Genomic DNA, 20,465 nt, shown 5'->3' on the forward strand with positions numbered 1-20,465 from the left:
TGGATGGCCCACCTCAATGCTGGTCAAGATCACAGCCGCTGTGAATGAGATGGTGCAAGCTAGCTTCCTGCACTCCAGGCAACTTAGTTGATTTTTTCACTGAGCATTTAAGTTAATTTTAACCTGAACACAGATGGCAGCTGAGAGCCGCTGCTTGCAATTCCTGTGCCATGTGGGAACTTCAGTACACTTCATCTGTCTTGGGGAACCATGTGCGTAAAACTGTCTCCAACTGCTTGAACCCAAGCTCGAGGTTTCCGAGCTTGAGAAGCAGCTAGAGTCACTGTGGACCATCAGGAAGGCTAAAAGTTTCATAGATCATATGTTCCAAGAGGTGGATACCCACTGGCAGTGAGTGTTCAGGATAGTAGATGGGTGGCCATCCAGAAAAATAGGATATGCAGGAGTCTTCGGGGTGTGTGTTACTCTCAAACCAGGACTCAGCACTGGAGACTGCAGGGAGTGAAGACACCTTGAAGTGCGGCTCAGATCATAGCAGCAATGGGCAAGGGACCGCAGATCTTGTGGGGGGGGGGGGGGGGGGGGGGGAAACAGCTAAGGGTGGAAATGTAGCCATTATAGGAGATTCCATAGTTGGGGGACAGACAAGGTTTTCTGTACCTGTCATCGTGAAGCTCACTTGGTATGTTGCCTTCCTGGTGCCAGGGTAAAGGGCAATGCAGAGAGAGTACAGAATATTCAGCTGGGGGAGTGATCCAGAAATTGTGGCACACGTTGGTACCAACAACAGAGGACAGGTATTGAGGTCCTACGGTCAGATTTTCCAGGAGCTAGGGTGAAGTTAAAAAGTAGAACCTAGAAAGTAGCAATAGAGGAGCAAATCTGCAGAGAAATCACAAAAGAATTATAGAGTGGTGATATTGGGGGACTTTAATTACTAGAGGGTGAGAATTCTGCGATGGGTAAATCACTTCCTGACTCCCTAAAACCGGTCCACAAGGAATCTGGAGTGTGATGAAACTCTCCACTTGCCTGGATGGGTGCAGCTCCAACAACACTCAAGAAGCTCAACACCATCCAGGACAAAGCAGCCCACTTGATCAGCACCCCATCCACCACCTTAAACATTCACTCCCTCCACCACTGGCGCACAGTAGCAGGAGTGAGCACCATCTACAAGTTGCACTGAGAAACTCTCCAAGTCTCCTTCAACAGCACCTTCCAAAACCCGTGACCTCTACCACATAAAAGGACAAGGGCAGCAGATGAATGAGAACACCACAACCTACAAGTTCATCTCCAAACCACACACCATCCTAACGTGAAACTATGTCACTTGTTCCTTCACTGTCTTTGGGCCAAAATCCTGGAACTCCCTTCCGAACAGCACTGTGGGTGTACCTACACCACATGGACTGCAGCAGTTCAAGACGGTGGCTCACCACCACCTTCTCAAGGGCAAATAGGGATGGGCAACAAATGTTGGCCTAACCAGCGACACCCACATCCCATGAAAGAATAAAAAAAAAGAGGGTGCATGATGTATGTCAGGGGAATTCTTCAAGCGAGAGCCAGGCCAATAATAAGTCGCGAGGGGAAGTGAAGAGGAAAATAAGACTGGCAAAGAGAGAATATGAGAATCGAATGGTAGTTAACATAAAAGGGAACACAAAATCTTCTACTGGCATATAAATAGTAAACAGGTAGTAAGAGACGGGGTCAGGCCTGATAGGGACAAAGAGGGTGATATCTCCTTAGAGGTGCAGAGTAAAGCTAGAATACTTAAGGAGTACTTTGTATCGGCGTTTACTAAGGAAAAGGATGCTGACAAAATATCAGTAGAAGCAGAGATGATAGAGGTAATAGATGGGGTGAAAATTGATATACAGGATGTATAGGAAATGAATACGTCGCCTAGTCCAGATGGCTTGCATCCCAGGTTACTAAAGGAAGTGGGGGTGGAGACAGTGGGAGGGCTTGCCATAATCTTCCAATCTTCCCTAGATATGGGGGTGGTGCCAGAGGATTGAAGAGTAGCAAATGTGCCAATGATACCAAACTTGGAGGTGTGGCAAACAGGATGATACCAATTGACTGCACCAGGACATAGAATGGGCAGACTAGTGGTAGAAGGAACTCAATACAGAGTGATTGATGTATAATATTGATACAGTATGACGAGATGCATTTTGGCAGAAGGGATAGGGAGAGGCAATATATTCCTAATGGCACAGTTCCATCGAGTGTAAAGGAACACAAGGACCTGGGGGTTCAGGTACATAGATCTTTGAAGGCAGCAGGACATATTGAGAGAGTAGTGTTGCAAGAGGTTTTATTTTTGTACCAAAATCTTAGAATTCTGTGTGTTTTTAAAAAACTGAGAAAAGGATTTTTGGTCAGTGGACTTTGACCTGCAAATAGCTGAAATTTCTGGATGTTGCCTCTGTACAAAAGAACTGGCAAGCAGGAAATTTCAAGGAAACAGTAACGGGTTTTGACCTCCCAAGAGCAACACTTTTGAATGACAGAGGAGATTCTGTCTGGTCATGTGATCAGTTCAGCAAGACTTTTGCTTTCACTTTGGACTTTCAAAAACCAGCGAGTTGAAAAAAGAGCAGGCATTTGAAACTTAGACCTGACCTTCCTGGAAACTAGAGGAAAAAAGACCTCTCTTAAAGGAAACCTGCATCTCTTGCAAAGAAATCCTGTATTTGAAAGGTGTCAGATTCCTATTGCCTCCTGTCTCTGAAGAATTCCTGCATCCAGTGTGCTTCCTGTTGCCTCCTGTGTTTTGGGAAATCCTGAAACCTGAAGAAAGCTTCTACTGCTATACTGCTGCTGTGAGTCCGAAGCATATCTGTTGCTACACCCCTGCTGAAAAACCTATGTGACGCCTGCTGTAGTCAAATTACCATGAACACCTACCCATCACAGACTGTTCATTAAACTCGCCAGGAGAGACATCGAATGGCATCTGACTATTCGACTCTGGGACACCTTACCGACCAGAAATCCAGAACATGACAAACTCAATTATTTTAATTAAAACAAGAAATGCTGGAAATACTCAGCAGGTCTGGCAGCATCTGTGGAGAGAGAAGCAGAGTTAACATTACAGGTCAGTGACCCTTTTTCAGAACTAGCAGATATTAGAAATATGAAAGGTTTTAAGCAAGTAAAGCGGGGGTGGGGCAAGAGATAACAAAGGAGAAGGCTCAATAACTCTCAATGTCTCTTGATTATCACTATTGACAAAATTAATCTGGCTAATTGAATCAGGGAGTATTCCCAATTTCTTCTTCCTGCAACTGTCCTTTAGAATGCAGATGTGCAGCTATGTTTTCAGCCACCATTGTGGTATTTTTAAACAAGTCATTTCAAGTCCAGTAACAGTTCAAAAAATATGAAGAAATTAATATGTCTCATTTCGGCAGGTGTGGTTTCCGTCACACTAGCCAGCAATATAAAAACAGATTGTAAGAGCTTTTATAAGCACATAAAAAGGAAGAGAGTAGCTGATGTAGACGTTGGTCCCTTAGAGGCAGAGACAGAAGAAATCATCATGGGGAATGAGGAAATGGCAGAGGCTCTGAACAAATATTTTGTGTCTGTCTTCAAAGTAGAAGACACAAGTTCCATACCAGAAATAGACAGTAACCTAGGGGATAAAAAGAGTGAGGAAATTAAGAATATTGATATAAGTCAAGAAAAAGGGAGAAACTCGAGGGACTAAAATCTGACAAGTTCCTGGGACCAGATGGCCTACATCCTAGGGTTCTAAAAGAGATAGATGCAGAGATAGTGGATGTGCTGGATATGATTTTCCAGAATTCCTTAGATTCAGGAATGGTCCCGTCAGATTGGAAGTTGGCAAATGTTATGCCGCTTTTCAAGAAAGGAGGTAGCGAGAAAACAGGGAACTACAGGCCAGTTAGCCTAACATCAGTCGTTGGGAAGATGCTGGAAACTATTATTAAAGAAGTCTTAACATTGCACTTGGAAAAGCAGAGAGTCATGCTAGGCCCCCACCTGCCAAGAATGAGGCACATTAATTTTGTCATGAACATTGATTTTAAACTGTTACTGGCGTGAACAAAGGACTTGTTAAACAGATTAGCTATGGCTGGAAAGAGATCTGCATATTAACAGTGTTTGGAAGGACAAAGCAGCCATTCCCTGACACATTCAACCCACAATGGACTTTTGATCACCAGACATTGAAGGTGGGGGAGCTCGCATTCCAGGTTGACTTCTAAGATGGCCGAATATACAAACGGCCATAGTCAAACCAGTTAGTCACATGACTAACCTGCTGGGCGACCTGAGTTTTTTGAATTTGTACAAACAGTTTGGGCAAAAAAAGCAGAATGCTCCTGGATAGAGACGATCTCTCCTGGCTGGCTCGCCACAGCCTTTCCTGTCTGCCTGCTCCCATCTCTTTCTCACAAGCTTCTGAATCCACTGAAGATACAGAAACCCCAAGAGAGAAATGTCTCCTACAGCAAACAAGGTTTAATAATATTGGGCCCCAACAAAAAGCAAGATCTACTTACAAACAAGGACTCTACAGTGAGCTCGAAGAACCGTAACAAAAACTCTTCAAATATTGCCTCAAACGTTTCCACGTTATTTTTCTTCTGCTTTTTTTCTGCCTCTATTTGCATGTATCGCATATGCATGCTAGCGTGGGTGCGTCATGTAACCTTAGGAATCAACCGAATTACAGTTTAAATTTAATAAATTCCAACTTTTCTTCTTTAAACCTAAGAAAGCCTGTTTGTGCTGGTTTCATTGCCTTATAATTGGAAAGCGGTGAACAAGGATTCACCAAGGGGGAGCTAAAAACATGGTGTTTACAGAACAAATCAGCATGGTTTTACCAAAGGCTTTCCTGTTTGACAAATTTATTAGAGTTTTTTTGAGGATGTAACTAGTCGGCGAGATAAAGGGGAACCAGTAGATGCAGTGCACCTGGATTTTCAAATTGCATTTGATAAGGTGCCACACAAAAGATTAATAGGCAAGATAAGGGCTCATGCTGTTGGGGCAATATGTTAGCATGGATGGAGGATTGGTTAACAGACAGGAAGCAGAGAGTGGGCATAAATGGAGCATTTTCAAGTTGGCAGGCAGTGAAGTGGGGTGCTGCAAGGATCAGTGCTGGGGCCTCAGCTATTTACACTCTATATTAATGACTCGGATGGAGAGACAGAGTAATGTACCAAAGTTTTCTGATGATACAAAGCTCGGTGGAAAGGTAAGCTGTGGGGAGGACATAGAGAAGGCTGCAAAAAGATATAGACGGGTTAAGTGAGTGGGTAACAAGATGGCAAATGGAGTATAATGTCGGGAAATGCAAAGTTGTTCATTTTGGTTGTCAAAATAGAAAAGCAGAATATTTTTTTAAAAGGTGTGAAACTGGTAAGTGTTGATGTTGGGGGTATTTGTACAAGGAACGCACAAAGTTAACATGCAGGTGCAGCAGGCTATTAGGAAGGCAAATAGCATATTGGCCTTTATTACAAGGGAATTAGAGCACAGGAATAAAGAAGTCTTACTAAAATCATGCAGGGCTTTGGTTAGACCTCACCTGGAATATTGTGTGCAGTTTTGGTCTCCACATTTAAGAAAGGATATACTTACACATCGGCCATCTCAATTTCTCTGCTCCCCTCACTCACTCTACCCTGTCCCCCTCTGAACTTGCTGCACTCCATTCTCTAACCCCGACATCGTGAGCAAACCTGCAGACAAGGGTGATGCTGTTGTTGTCTGGCGTACTGACCTCTATCTTGCAGAGGCTCAGCGCCAACTCTCAGACACTTCTTCCTACCTCCCCCTGGACCATGACCCCACCACCGAACATCAAGCTACTGTCCACGACTGACCTCATCTCCTCTGGAGATCTTCCTTCTACAGCTTCCAACCTCATTGTCCCGCAACCCCAGACAGCCTGCTTCTACCTCCTTTCTAAAATCCACAAACAGGACTGTCCCGGCAGACCCATCGTTTCAGCCTGTTCCTGCCCCACTGAACTTATTTCTTCCTATCTTGACTCTCTTTTCTCCGCTAGTCCAGTCTCTTACCACCTACATCTGTGACTCTTCTGACACCCTACGTCATTTTGACAATTTCCAGTTTCCTGGCCCCAACCGCCTCCTCTTCACTATGCAAGTCCAATCTCACTACACGTACATCCCCCACCAGGACGGTTTGATGGCTCTCCGCTTCTTCCTTGAACAGAGGCCTAACCAGTCCCCATCCACCACCACCCTCCTCCGCCTGGCTGAACTTGTTCTCACATTGAACAACTTCTCCTTCAACTCCACTCACTTCCTTCAAGTGGGCCCTAGTTATGCCTGTCGTTTTGTGGGATATGTCGAACATTCCTTGTTCCAGTCCTACTCAGGCCCCCTCCCCCAACTCTTTTTCCAGTACATTGATGACTGTATCAGTGCTGTTTCCTGCTCCCGCCCCGAACTGGAAAACTTTATCAACTTTGCTTCCAATTTCCACCCTTCTCTCACCTTTACATGGTCCATCTCCAACACTTCCCTTCCCTTCTTCAACTTCTCTGTCTCCATCTCTGGGGATAGGCTGTCCTCTAATATTCATTATAAGCCCACCGACTCCCACAGCTACCTCGCGTACACTTCTTCACACCCTGCCTCCTTAAGAACTCCATTCCATTCTCCCGGTTTCTTGGTCTCCGACGCATCTGCTCTGATGATCCAACCTTCCTCAACAGCGCCTCTCATATTAGAATTAGAATTAGAATATTACAGCGCAGTACAGGCCCTTCGGCCCTCGATGTTGCGCCGATCATCTGACCTACACTATTCCATTTACATCCATATGTCTATCCAATGACCACTTAAATGCCCTTAAAGTTGGCGAGTCTACTACTGTTGCAGGCAGGGCGTTCCACGCCCCTACTACTCTCTGCGTAAAGAAACTACCTCTGACATCGGTCCTATATCTTTCACCCCTCAACTTAAAGCTATGTCCCCTCGTGTTTGCCATCCTCATCCGAGGAAAAAGACTCTCACTATCCACCCTATCTAACCCTCTGATTATCTTGTATGTCTCTATTAAGTCACCTCTCCTCCTCCTTCTCTCTAACGAAAACAACCCCAAGTCCCTCAGCCTTTCCTCGTAAGACCTTCCTTCCATACCAGGCAACATCCCAGTAAATCTCCTCTGCACCCTTTCCAAAGCTTCCACATCCTTCCTATAATGCAGTGACCAGAACTGCACGCAATACTCAAGGTGCGGCCTCACCAGAGTTTTGTACAGCTGCATCATGACCTCGTGGCTCCGAAACTCGATCCCCCTACTAATAAAGGCTAACACACCATATGCCTTCTTAACAGCCCTATTAACCTGGGTAGCAACTTTCAGGGATTTATGTACCTGGATACCAAGATCTCTCTGCTCATCTACACTACCAAGAATCTTCCCATTAGCCCAGTACTCTGCATTGCTGTTACTCCTTCCAAAGTGAATCACCTCACACTTCTCCGCATTAAACTCCATTTGCCATCTCTCAGCCCAGCTCTGCAGCCTATCTATGTCTCTCTGTACCCTACAACACCCTTCGACACTATCCACAACTCCACCGACCTTCGTGTCATCCGCAAATTTACTAACCCACCCTTCTACACCCTCATCCAGGTCGTTTATAAAAATGACAAACAGCAGTGTCTTCCCTTTTCCTCAGCTGAGGATTCTCCCGCACTGTGGTTGACAGGGCCCTCAACCGTGTCCGGCCCATTTCCTGCTCTTCTGCTCTCACTCCTTCCCCTCCCTCCCAGAACTGCGACAGGGTTCCCCTTGTCCTCACTTTCCACCCCACCAGCCTCAACATCCAGAGGATCATCCTCCGCCTCCAGCATGATGCCACCACCAAACGCATTTCCCCCTCCCTGTCAGCATTCCGTAGGGATCGTTCCCTCCACGATACCCTGGTCCTCTCCTCCATGACCCCCGACACCTTCCTGTGCAAGTGCAGAAGGTGTAATATCTGCCCTTTTACCTTCTTTCCCCTCACTATCCCAAGGCCCCAACACTCCTTTCAGGTGAAGTAGCGATTTACATGCACTTCTTTCAATGTAGTATACTGTATTCGCTGTTCACAATGTGGTCTCCTCTACATTGGGAACAGCGAATACAGATTGGGTGACCGCTTTGCTGAACACCTCTGCTCAGTCCGAAAGCATGACCCTGAGCTTCCGGTTGCTTGCTATTTCAACACTTCCCCCCCCTGCTCTCATGCCAACATTTCTGTCTTTGGTCTGCTCCAGTGTTCCAGTGAACATCACCGCAAGCTCGAGGAGCAGCACCTGATCTTTTGATTAGGCACTCTACAGTCTTGTGGACTGAACATTGAGTTCAATATCTTCAGAGCATGACTGGCCTTTTTTTTATATTTTATTTTTTAACCACGTGCCTGCTTTTCCTGTAGTCAGAGCTGCTCATTATTCTGCTACTAACACTCTTTCTGGACTAATGCTTTGTCTTTCACCACAAGCATTAACACACTCTTTGCCTTTGTCCCAGGACAGCTTTGTTATTTAATCTCTCCTGCCCTATCAAACATCTTCCCTTTTGTTCTCTCCCCAACCCCCTCCCCTTCACTTGCTTAAAACCTGATTCTCTTCTAACCTTTGCCAGTTCTGATGAAAGCTTACAGACCTGAAACGTTAACTTTGCTTCTCTCTCCACAGATGCTGCCAGATCTGCTGAGTATTTCCAACACTTTTTCTTTTTGTTTCACCCTCCCTGGACTCCAATACAGCATCTGAACTGATGCAAATCGCTGCTCTGATTTGACCTCTGCAGTTCTGTGATGTTCTATTGCCGGGGGAAATCTGAGGAAGATCCAGGTGACGTCAAACCTCGAGGTTGAGAGGTTGCAGCAGGTCTTGAGTGGGTGGGCAGCCAGGAAGAGGTAGAAGTCATCTAACTCATTTCATTGATCTGGGAAACATGGGTGTTAGAAGTACCAGATTCGTTTATTGACATCAACGGGCTTTACCTTACACATCTCATGGTGACCACGGTTTTCTTCACGGAAGTTTTAAAACAGAGTGCAAAAGAGATTTAAAGAGATAAATATTTATTAATCTTACACTGGAGTTCTATTGTCTATTAAAATACAGTTGTTGTTTACTCGGCCCAGCAGTGAATGCTCCACATGCCCTTCTGATTACACTGGCGTACCTTCATTCCCTTCCTTATTGACGGACTGGACTTTCTCTGCAGCTGCTGCCGCCTTCTTCTGCCGTTCAGCAGCACGCAGTTTCTGCACCTCCTGGAACACCTGAAACAAGGCAAAAGATTAGTGAGTTTGAGTGTGTGTTTGTTTGTAAGCATGCACATCCAGCCTTTTCCATCTCATATAATCCACACAGCTTTTAACCTCACTGGCTCCCTCTGTTTGGGACAAGCTGCTCTTTTCTCCCCTTTGGTTGCATCAGTCATGACAGGGGTTTTCCTCATTGCCCAGTCCAGTTTAATGAATGATTTCCACCCAAAACGCTAACAATAAGAACATTAGAAATAAGAGCAGGAGTAGACCATACCATCCCTTGGTCCTGTTCTGCCATTCAATATGGTGGCTGATCTGATCATGGCCTCAATTCACTTTCCTGCCTGTTCCCCATAACCTCTGATTCCCCTACAGTTCAAAAATCTGTCTATCTGAGACTTGAATATATTCAATGACCAAGCTTCCACTGCTCTCTGGGGTACAAAATTCCCGAAGATTAACAACCCTCAGAGAAGAAATTCCTTCTCATCTGTCTAAAATGAGAAGCACCTTATTCTGAAACTGTGCCTCCAGCTCTAGATTTCCCCGCAAGTGAGAAACATCCTCTCAGCCTCACCCTGTCAAGCCTCCTCAGAACCTTGTATGTTTCAATAAGGTCACCTCTCATTCATCTAAACTGCAATGTATATAGGTCCAACCTGCTCAACCTTTTCTCATAAGACAACCCCTTCATCCCAGAAATCAACCTAGTGAACCTTGTCTGAACTGACTCGAGATGTCAGGCTAACTGGCCTGTAGTTTCCTGCTTTCTATCTCCCTCCTTTCTGGAGGAAGTTCCAGACCGCTGGGACCTCTCCAGAATCTAATAAATTTTGGAAGATTACAACCAATGCATCCACTCTCTCTGCAGCCACTTCTTTTAAGACCCTAGGATGCAGGCCTATCAAATCAAATCCAGGGGACTTATCAGCCTTTAGTTCCATTAGTTTGCCTAGCACTTTTTCTCTAGTGATGATGATTATTTTAAGTTTCTCCCTCTCTTTTAGCCCCCTGATTTTCTACTATTATTGGGATGCCTTTAGTGTCTATTATGAAGACAGATACAACATTTTTGTTCAAAGTCTCTGCCATTTCCTTGTTTTCCAGAATTAATTCCCCAGTCTCATCCAATAAGAGACTAATGCTTACTTTTAGCTACTCTCTTCCTTTTTATATACTTGTAGAAGCCCTTACAGTCTGTTTTTATATTTTTTGCTAGTTTATTCTCAATCTATTTTCTCAATTCTTTTTAGTCATTATTTGCTGATCTCTAAAACTTTTCCCAATCTTCTAACCAACCACTAATCTTTGCAAAATTGTATGCCTTTTCTTTCAATCTGATACCATCCTTAACTTTAGTCAGCCACAGATGGTTCATCCTTCTCATGGTCTTTTTTCCTCAATGGAATACATCTTGGTTGAGAATTATGAAATTTCTCCTTTAATGTCTGCCACTGCTTATCCACCATCTTACCTTTGAACCTATTTTCCCAGTCCACTTTAGCTAACTCAGTCTTCAAACCTTTGTAACTGCCTTTATTTAAGTTTAAGGCACTTGTTTCAGACCCAAGTTTCTCACCCTCAAACTGAATGCTAAATTCTATCATGTTATGATCACTCTTGCCTGGAGGATTCCTTTACAATGAGATCATTCATTAATTCTGTCTCAATACACATTGCCAGATCTAAAGTAGCCTGGTCCAGATCATATTGTTCCAAGAAACTATCCCTAGTACACTCTATGAACTCAACCTCACGGCTACCTTTGCCAATTTGATTTGTGCAAACTATATGAAAAGTAAAGTCACCCACAATTATTGCAGTACCTTTCTTACAAACCCCTATTATGTCTTGATTTATACTCTGTTCTACAGTGTAGCTCCTGTAAGGGAACCTACAGAATACTCCCACCAGTGACTTCTTTCCCTTGCCATTTCTCATCTCCATCCAAACTGATTCTACATTTTGATTTTCTGAGCCAAGATCATTTCTCACTACTATATTGATCTCATCCTTTATTGACAGAGCTATCCCACCTCCTTTTCCTTTCTGCCAACCTTCCAAAGTACAACTGCAGTCAAGTACCCTGAATATTCAGTTCCCAGCCTTGGTTACCTTGCAACCATGTCTCTGTAATGGCTATCAGATCAAACCCATTTATTTCTATTTGTGCCATCAATTCACCTATCTTGTTATGAAAGCTGCATGTATTCAGATAAAGAGACTTTAATTTTGTATTTTTACCATTTTTCTCTCCTCTGACCCTATTTGCTGGAGTGGTTAAACTTGTACTCTCTGTCCCTTCCTGCCACACTCTAGTTATCATTCCCCATTTCGCTACCATGCACTATTGCCTTGTCTTTTCTCTAACTTTCTAAATTTCCCCTCATCTGAACCCTCCCCCACAATTTAGTTTAACACACTATTTACAGCCCTAGTTATCCGATTTTCCAGGGCTTTACATATGAACGTACATACGAATTAGGAGCAGGAGTAGGCCACTCAGCCCCTCGAGCCTGCTCGGCCATTCAAAAAGATCTTGGCTGATCTGATTGTAACCTCAACTCTACATTCCCGCCTAACCCCAATAACCTTTCATCCCTCTGCTTATCAAAAATCTATCTACCTCTGCCTTAAAAATATTCAAAGACTCTGCTAGCACTGCCTTTTGAGGAAGAGAGTTCCAAAGACTCACCACCCTCAGAGAAAAAAATTCTCCTCAACTCTGTCTTAAATGGGTGACCCCTTATTTTTAAACAGTGACCCCTAGTTCTAGATTCTCCCACGAGAGGTAACATCCCTTCCACATCCACCCTACCAAGACTCCTCAGAATCTTATGTTTCAATCAAGTCGCCTCTTACTCTTCCACATTCCAGCAGATACAAGCCTAGCTTGTCCAACATTTCCTCATAAGACAACCCGTCCATTCTAGGTATTAGTCTCGCAAACCTTTTCTGAACTGCTTCCAACGCATTTACATCCTTCCTTAAATTAGACCAATACTGTACACAGTACTCCAGATGTGGTCTCACCAATGCCCTGAAGCCTCCTTATAACCTCCTTACTTTTGTAGTCAATTCCCCTTGCAATAAACAATTACATTCTATTAACTTTCCTAATTACTTTCTGTACCTGCATACTAACCTTTTGTGATTCATGCGCAAGGACACCCAGATCTCTCTGCATCTCAGAGCTCTGCAATCTCTCACCATTTAGATAATATGCTTCTTTTTTATTTGGTCCGAGCATGGCTGAAGTGAAGCCCACCCTAATGGAGCAGCTTTCTCTTTCTCCAGTACTGGTGCCAGTACCCCATGAAGCAAAACCCATTTCTCCCACACCAATCTTTGAGCCCCGCTTTCAACTCTCAGATCTTATTTACCCTATGCCAATTTGCTCAAGGTTTAGGTAGAAATCCAGAGCTTACCAGCTTTGTGGTAATTTAGTCCCTAGCTGCTCACACTCCCTCAGCAGAACCTCTTTCTTAGTCTTACTTACATTGTTGGTACCTACGTGAACCACAACAACTGGATCTTTCCCCTCCCACCTCAAACCTGCTGCGTATCATCAACATTTTGCCATTTGTCTTTTCATCAAACCTTTTATAGCAAACACTCCTATGAGACTTCTATGAAATCCACTTCCTTTACTGCAGCGTTTAGTCATATGGACAGCTGGCTAATTACTCAAGATTAGGCTGGGTATCGTCTGTTGCGGAGCTGCAGTTCCACTGGCACCAGACAGCCATCATACATCACCCAAGTGACCATTCTTCATGCACAAGTCTAGACAGTGTCGCACGACAGGCTAGTCAACTGTGCAGGCATCATGGCTAAGCCTGATTCCATCTACACCCGGTATCAATAGTACTTTCGAGAAGCACTGAAAAGGTTGGGAGTGGAGGTAAGTGCAGTTTCTGTCTGGATGGAATGTCTAGGATGGGTCAACTGGCCTTCCGCCCCCAGCTGTAAGTGTTCTGTGACCTGATCGAATATCAAACTTCTAGCCTCTCCACAGCCTTTTCTCAAACCAATTTCTTGACATCATTGCAGTTCAACAACAACTTGCATTTATAGAGCAGCTTTAAATGTAGTAAAATGTTCCAAGGCAATTCACAGTAGCAATTAGCATGCAAAATTTGACACTGAGCCACCTAAAGAGATATTAGGACAGGTGACCAAAAGGTTGGTCATGGAGGTGGGTTTTAAGGAGCATCCTAAAGGAGCACAGAGGGGTAGAGACACTTAAGGATGGAATTCCAGAGTTTAGGGCCTAGTTTTACAGTAGGAAGACAATACTGAGGTGGCACCAGCAGTAAAGGCCTCAGCGGTCATTATATAATTGTATTATAAAACTGGGCTCAATCTGAAATCTGTGTAAAGCACCAACACTACATGTCTACTGCTATCTCACCACAGTGTCAACTGATGCTGGTGCATTGTCCCATGGACAACGGCCATCCTCCAGTACCACGGCCTCCGTTAGTCCAGCCAGTGGTCACTGATGAGCTATTCCATCATGGCGGTCAACCCAACACAGCCTGATCCTGCAATCACCTGATATCAACTGATATCCATATCGGATGCATTGAGTGAGGATCAGAAGAGGCCTCCCTGACCAATTTTCCCCTTCCTTGTCCAGGGAGTCAAAGCAATTTGCAACTCTCCACATTATTTTAATATTTAGCCCCTGTTGAGCCGTCACATTGAGCCCAGCTGGTTGATCTCCTTACCCTTATGCACAAAGCTTTCTTGGCTGCCCATCGCTGTGTCACCCTCCTGTAATACTCTGGGGGGAAGGTGTACTGAATGCCTAGCTGGGTGCACACGTTCTCAAACACCTCATAGCGTGTTCGCCGCAGATACTTCAACAGCTTCTTCCGCCTGTCGATTGCCATCAGCATGTAACGTTTGTTGGTCTTATCCTGTTCAAGAATAAACATGCCTGAGCATCTTAGAAATATGTACTGGAGTGTGTAATTACTACATGAACCAATAAATACCCTGCAATGCTGCACCCTAGTACCAAGTTTGTGTTTGAGGCTGAGGGGGCAAAATCAAAGGTTATGTAATTGCTGAGTGGAAGTCGAAATATAAACCAGTCACAAATAATAATATTGCGCTCCCTTCATTTTAAGCAGTGTGTGATGGGATGTTAATATACGACTTTTCATTAAAAGGATTTTAGAATAGAGAAACCATTACATGGGCCATTAAAATCCAACTGACCACAGAATTTAGATAAGCACAAAGAAAAATATTAAAAAGACATAAGGAAAGAGAGGAAAATGGGACTAGAAAATTCCTTTGAGGTTAGCACAGGCCCAATCGCCTCTTCCAGCCCCTGGGTTTCTACAAGTTGGCACTACCTTTAAAACCATCAGCACTTCTCCTGTTGTATAAATTTTATGTAAAAAGTAAAGCTCCCTCTACTCTGTCCCATCAAACACTCTCAGAACATGTATGGCATGGGTTAGATACAGAGTAATGCTCCCTCTATGCTGCTCCAAAGAGATTTTTCCACTCATTGGTCAGACAATAAGAGGCATAATTTAAGATAACTACAAAAAGAATGAATGGGGAAAGTAGAAAAAATTACTTCTTTGTGAAGGTTTGGTCATAAACTGTCACTGAAGCAGTCCATTAATTTTTTTTATTTTTTGAGGAGATTTGAAAAAAGAATTATACAGTATGGAGACGGAATGAATGGGATTAGACTGGATGGGATATTAGAGGGTATGGGAGTGATGAGAGTGGGATTAAATTGGGTGGGATATTAAAGGCCATGGGGAGTGAGCACAAGAATGATATTAGAGTAGTGGTGGGGACTCAAATACTTGAACTTTACACTGGATTTTATGGAGTTGTGTGCCTCATTCACATCACCCTTTGCCTCTACTTTCCTGCAAACCCTAAGGGGGTCAATTGAGAAGATGGACACTATCCTGCTACATGACTCCACTGCCTTCCATGGGTCTACTGTGGTCTGAAGGCACAGGATCGGACAGCGAACAAGGGAAGAACCCATCACGCCACACAAGCTTGTGCTAAGACAGACAGACTTGCATTTATACAGCATCTTTCACAACAGACATCTCAAAGTGTTTTGCAGCTAATGAAGTACTATTTTGAAGCTGAGTCAATGTTGTAGGAAACGTTGACAGCCAATCTGCATACAGGAAGCTTCCACAAACTGCAATGTAAAAATGACCAGTGATGTCGAATAAAGGATAAATATTGTCCAGGACACCGGGGGTAACACCCCTGCTCTTGTTCGAAATAGTGCTGTGGGATCTTTTACATTCATCTGAGTGGGCAGACAGGGCTTTGGCTTAATGGTTCACCCAAAAAGCAGCACCTCTGACAGTGCAGTACTCCCTTAGTACTCCAGGACTTGGGTGCAAAATCTAGACTAACACTCCAGTGCAGTACTCCCTTAGTGCTGCACTGGAGTGTCAGTCTAGATTTTGCACCTAAGTTCTGGAGTGGGTAATTCCACAAACCAATACAAACATGTTTTGGAGTTACAACAGGCATACAGTAAACCCCTTCTGTGCTGAGCGGAATGAGGCGGGCTTCATATTCGCAAAACTATTGACTGTAACAGACCTGACCCTGATCAAAAAGGGAACTATCAGCCAGAATATCTGCAAACAATGCATTAAAGTGCATACCTGGAAGAACAGAATTGAAAAGCAAAGAAGTTGTGTTAAACTTGTATTGCACCTTGGTTAGATGACACTTGGAGTACTGTGAACAGTTTCGGTTTCCATATTATAAAAAGGATATAGAAGCATTGGAGAATGTGTCAAGACATTCACAAGGATGATACGAGAACTGAGGTTATAGCTATCATGAAAGGCTGAACAGGCTGGGGCTCTTTTCTCTAGAAAAGTGAAGGCGGAGTGTTGACTGGATAGAATTCTTTAAATTATCAAGGAGTTCGATAAGGTAGATGTAGAGAAGATGTTTCCACTTGTTTGGCTCACCAAAACTAAGGGCCATAAATACAAGATAGTCACTAATAAATCCAATAGGAAATTCAGGAGAAACTTTTTTTACTGAGAGAGTGGATAGAATGTGGAACTCACAACCACATGTAGATGATGAGGCAAATAGCAAAGATAAATCTAAGAGGAAGCTAGATAATATGAGGATTTCATTTAAAGATGTGTGCAAATTGAGACATCAATCAGAATCATTGTGTCATCACCTTTACTGTCACAAGCCAAGGTGATGAAGCAAGCCCACAAGAAACGGTTTGTCCATGAACTGAAATCTCTATCAGACAGTAAAAGTGACAAAATTGCAAAATGTAACGAAGTAAAAAAAAACAGGAACTGAGAATGGACTAATAGCAGTTTAACAGGCCACTGGCATCAGCCCTGGCTGAGTAAGAGCTCTCTCTTGCGAGTCAGAGTATCGTGGGTTTGAGCCTGTTGTGACTCAGTCTGATAACTAGCAGTGCAATTACCCACTGAGTAAGTGTTGTTCACCTCACCAGACACAGGACCAACAGTGCTGAAAGTTCTCTGAACTGAAAGCACTGACAGGGTGCAGCTCAGCACTACGCTCCTAATAAATCCCCTCCCCGTACCTCTCTTCCTACACTGTCTTCAGCTGGTGTTCACTGGGGGAGGGGGGGGGGTGGTGGGGGGGGAGAGGGAGGGGGTGTGGAGCCAATTGTCTGGCAGCACGAGGAGGCACAGAGCCTGGAGTGCAGCTGGGCCTGGAAACTACAACACAGGGAGAGACCACAAAGATGTGTCTCAGTTTTACAGTGTCCCGGTGCAGTGTTAAAATCCCACTCATTGCGTGAGCCACTTTTGCAATTTGTGGTACTCACCTTCCTGTGTACCTGCAGGTGCTCTTGGTAATTCCGAATTTTTGCTGTTAATATGGCAACTGTGAGGAGAGAGAGATCGTTAGACTCCAATAATTTAACACATACTAGTCTGTACCTCCATGCAGAACTATTTCAGGCATCAGAAAGCTCCCAGCATGTTCTTTACAAGCACTTGCACATAATGGAAAGAATCTGGCCTCTCTTGACATTACACGGTATGATATTTAACAGTTAAGACACAGACCAGGTTAAAGCCACTAGTCAGGCATCACCTGGGGGAAAGTGGCCTAAAAAGGGCACACTGCTCAATTGTGATGGAGATTTTGTGTGCAGACTGTTCTACATAGCTGACCTGTTGAATGGACTGTTAGGTCCTATGACTTTGTATTCAAAGCTTGTGTTTTTTTTCCTGAGACAGTCATTTACTGGAAATGAAAGAGAGTTCTGGAAAAGACAAGGCTGGTCCTAACCAGTTTGAAAAACACAGTCTTATGATCAGAGACATGTGACTGAAGCTCAGGTTTCAGTTTAGAAGAACTCTCTGCAGTGAGTAGAAGCAAAAACTGCCAGCTGTTGTTTTGAGACGACAAGCTGGGAGCTGTTGGTTGTTTTAAAAAGACCAACTGCAGGTAGAGGAGCCTGGACTCTTAGGGCTGACCATCGGTGAATATGGCTGTTACGACCAAGTGAGGAAGAGGTCTAGGGTTCCCTTTCAGCCTTCGCCTGGTCTTACTGTAACAGGGTTTAATTTTAAACACACCGTGTTCCCAGCTCCCCCTTGGTGAATCCCTTTTCGCTACTTTACAATTATAAGGCTTAAAGAAGAAAAATGGTAGATCTTGCTTTTCGTTCGGGCCCAGTATTCTTCTTAAACATTGTTCGCTGTAGGAGCCTTTTCTCTCTTGGGGTTCATATGTCTTCAGTGGATTCAGAAGCTTGTGAGAAAGAGATGGGAACAGGCAGACAGGAGAGATCTTCTCAGTCCAGAAGCAAACAGGCACTCTGCCTTCAAACTCTGCGGCCAGTTAAAAAACCTGGAACAGCCAGGTAGTCATGTGACCAGCAGGCCTAACCAGTCCTGGATCTTGTGGATTGTATCCTCCTTCACAGGCCCTGGAATGCGCTTCCTCACCTTCGATGTCTGTAAATATGTAAAATGTTTTTTCTCCAGCCACGGCTGATCTGTTCAACATGTAATTTCCTCACTTCAACAACAGTTAAAAATCAATGTTCATGACAAAATTGATGTGCCTCATTCTTAGCAGGTGGGGGCCTAGTTCTATGTTCTATGTTCTATGACACCTCCACACCCAGCAGAATGAAATGCGATGAGAAAAGCACTTTTCATTAAAAGGGTCGAGAGAAAAATACAGAAAAAAAACCATGCATTTCTCTCATTCACAAAACCGAAAGCTTATCAAAATCGCCCCTTTTTTGGCTTCCCAATAAACGTGGCTCTTTTTTGGGGTAGTTTCCCTTCCGTTTGCCCATTTCCATGGTTGTCTAGGGTATTTGTTCCTGTTGAGGTCTGAAAAGTTGGGGGGGGGGGGGGGTGGGGGGGTTAGATTTCATTAGCCCCAAGTTGGAATTTTTTTCTCAGGAGAGTCAGTAGTGGCGGGTCTATCCTGAATTCTCTTTCAGTGCTTTGCTGAATCATACAAAGGCTTTTGACTTTGGGGAATAGGTGGTTTTCTTTGGTTCTGATTGTGGGGGAGGTTTCTTTGCTAATCTCCCCTTTGCCCCGGAGGACACTCCTGCCTGCAGGTATTTGTACAGACTCTATTGCACTCCCTGGGACACTTCGACGAGGTGAGGCATCACCTTCACGGTTTCTCTGCCCCCTAGAGGTCTTTCTTTGTCTCTGCAGGTTCCTGTAAATGCTGTTAGCAACTCTGGTGGGATGCTTCTTGTGTCTTTTTTTCATGGGATGTGGGCGTCACAGGCCAGGCCAGCATTAATTGCACATCCCTAATTGCCCTTGAACTGAGTGGCTTGCTAGGCCATTTCAAGGGCATGTAAGAGTCAACCACATTGCTGTGGATCTGGAGTCACATAAGGACAGCAGATTTCCTTCCCTAAAGGACATTCGTGAACTAGATGGGTTTTTACAACAACTAACAATGGTTTCATGGACATCATTAGACTAGCTTTAAATTCCAGATTTATTAATTGAATTCAAATTCCACCTTCTGCTGTGGTGGGATTCGAACCCATGTCCCCAGAGCAATACCTGGGGCTGTGGGTTGCTAGTCCAGTGACAATACCAGTACGCCAACGCCTCCTGCATTTACATAGGAGGATGTGGGGTCTAACTTTTCACATTTTTCGGGGTTGGCTGACCAGACAGTAGTTGGGGGAGTTTCATCCAGTATTCCTCCCAGACTTCCTTGAACCTCCCCTTTTGGTCACTTTTTCACCCTCCCTGTCTAACCTTTTGCCAGCCGTGGGCCTGCCTGTCCCCTTTGTTCTTGGCAGGGGTCCCTTACAGTTCAGTAGTCCTCCTAATAACAGTAGAGAACTTAGGGGTGCAGGTTTCACTGTAAGTTGGGGTTTCCCCTCAACCTGGCACATGTGACAACTCCTGCAGTACTCCACCACATCTTTGTGGAGTTTTGGCCAGTCAAACTGCTGTCTTATGTGGGCCAAAACAAGAAATGCTGGAATCACTCAGCAGGTCTGGCAGCATCTGTGGAAAGAGAAGCAGAGATAACGTTTCCGAAGAAGGGTCACTTACCCGAAACGTTAACTCTGCTTCTCTTTCCACAGATGCTGCCAGACCTGCTGAGTGATTCCAGCATTTCTTGTTTTTGTTTCAGATTTCCAGCATCCGCAGTATTTTGCTTTTGTCTTATGTGGGCTTTGGTCTTTCGTATACTGGCATGTACAGTTACTGTAGTCTCGTAGGCCCTTCTTAATATTTCTCTCCAGTACCTGCGCGGCACCACTAACTGATGAACTACTGTCCACTCCTTGCTCTCAGGTCTGCGAGGAGAACTCCATTTCTTCATCAGTATCTCATTCTTTAAATAGCAGCAATCAGGGACTCCCTCTGCTTCAATTTCAGACTGGGCAGCCTGTGCTAACTCTCGCAATACTGGGTTGGCTCGCTGAGCCTCACCTAGGGAAAATCCATTTAATTCATTCCCTGGGTCTCCTAACTTTCCAAAGGAAGTGTCAGACAGGCAGACCTCATAGCCATCTGCCTGCAGTGCCAATGCAGTCTCCTCTGGGGGAGCTGGTTTGATCATGGCCTGATTCACTACACATTCAGGGAAACTGCAGGGGTCTGTCTTCCACTACTGCCCTATCTCTCTGACCTCCTGTGGTCTTTCTTTCACTACTGGGGGG

At 44.4% G+C, this 20,465-nt stretch overlaps 1 protein-coding gene across 1 annotated transcript in view; it reads right to left on the reverse strand.

The window, feature by feature from the left end:
• Positions 1–9,062: 9,062 nt before the first annotated feature.
• Positions 9,063–20,465, reverse strand: part of mrps15 (mitochondrial ribosomal protein S15) — a 49,732-nt gene continuing 38,329 nt past the window's right edge. Inside the window, exons 6-8 of the mRNA XM_068011090.1 lie at positions 17,118–17,176; positions 14,005–14,196; positions 9,063–9,283 (exon numbers count right to left, since the gene is read on the reverse strand). Of these exons, the coding sequence (XP_067867191.1) occupies positions 9,170–9,283; positions 14,005–14,196; positions 17,118–17,176 (365 nt within the window). The 3' untranslated portion in view covers positions 9,063–9,169. The remainder of the gene's footprint in view (positions 9,284–14,004; positions 14,197–17,117; positions 17,177–20,465) is intronic.

The sequence above is a fragment of the Heterodontus francisci genome, chromosome 31 (genome assembly GCF_036365525.1).
Source record: "Heterodontus francisci isolate sHetFra1 chromosome 31, sHetFra1.hap1, whole genome shotgun sequence".
NCBI classification, from domain to species: Eukaryota; Metazoa; Chordata; class Chondrichthyes; order Heterodontiformes; family Heterodontidae; genus Heterodontus; species Heterodontus francisci.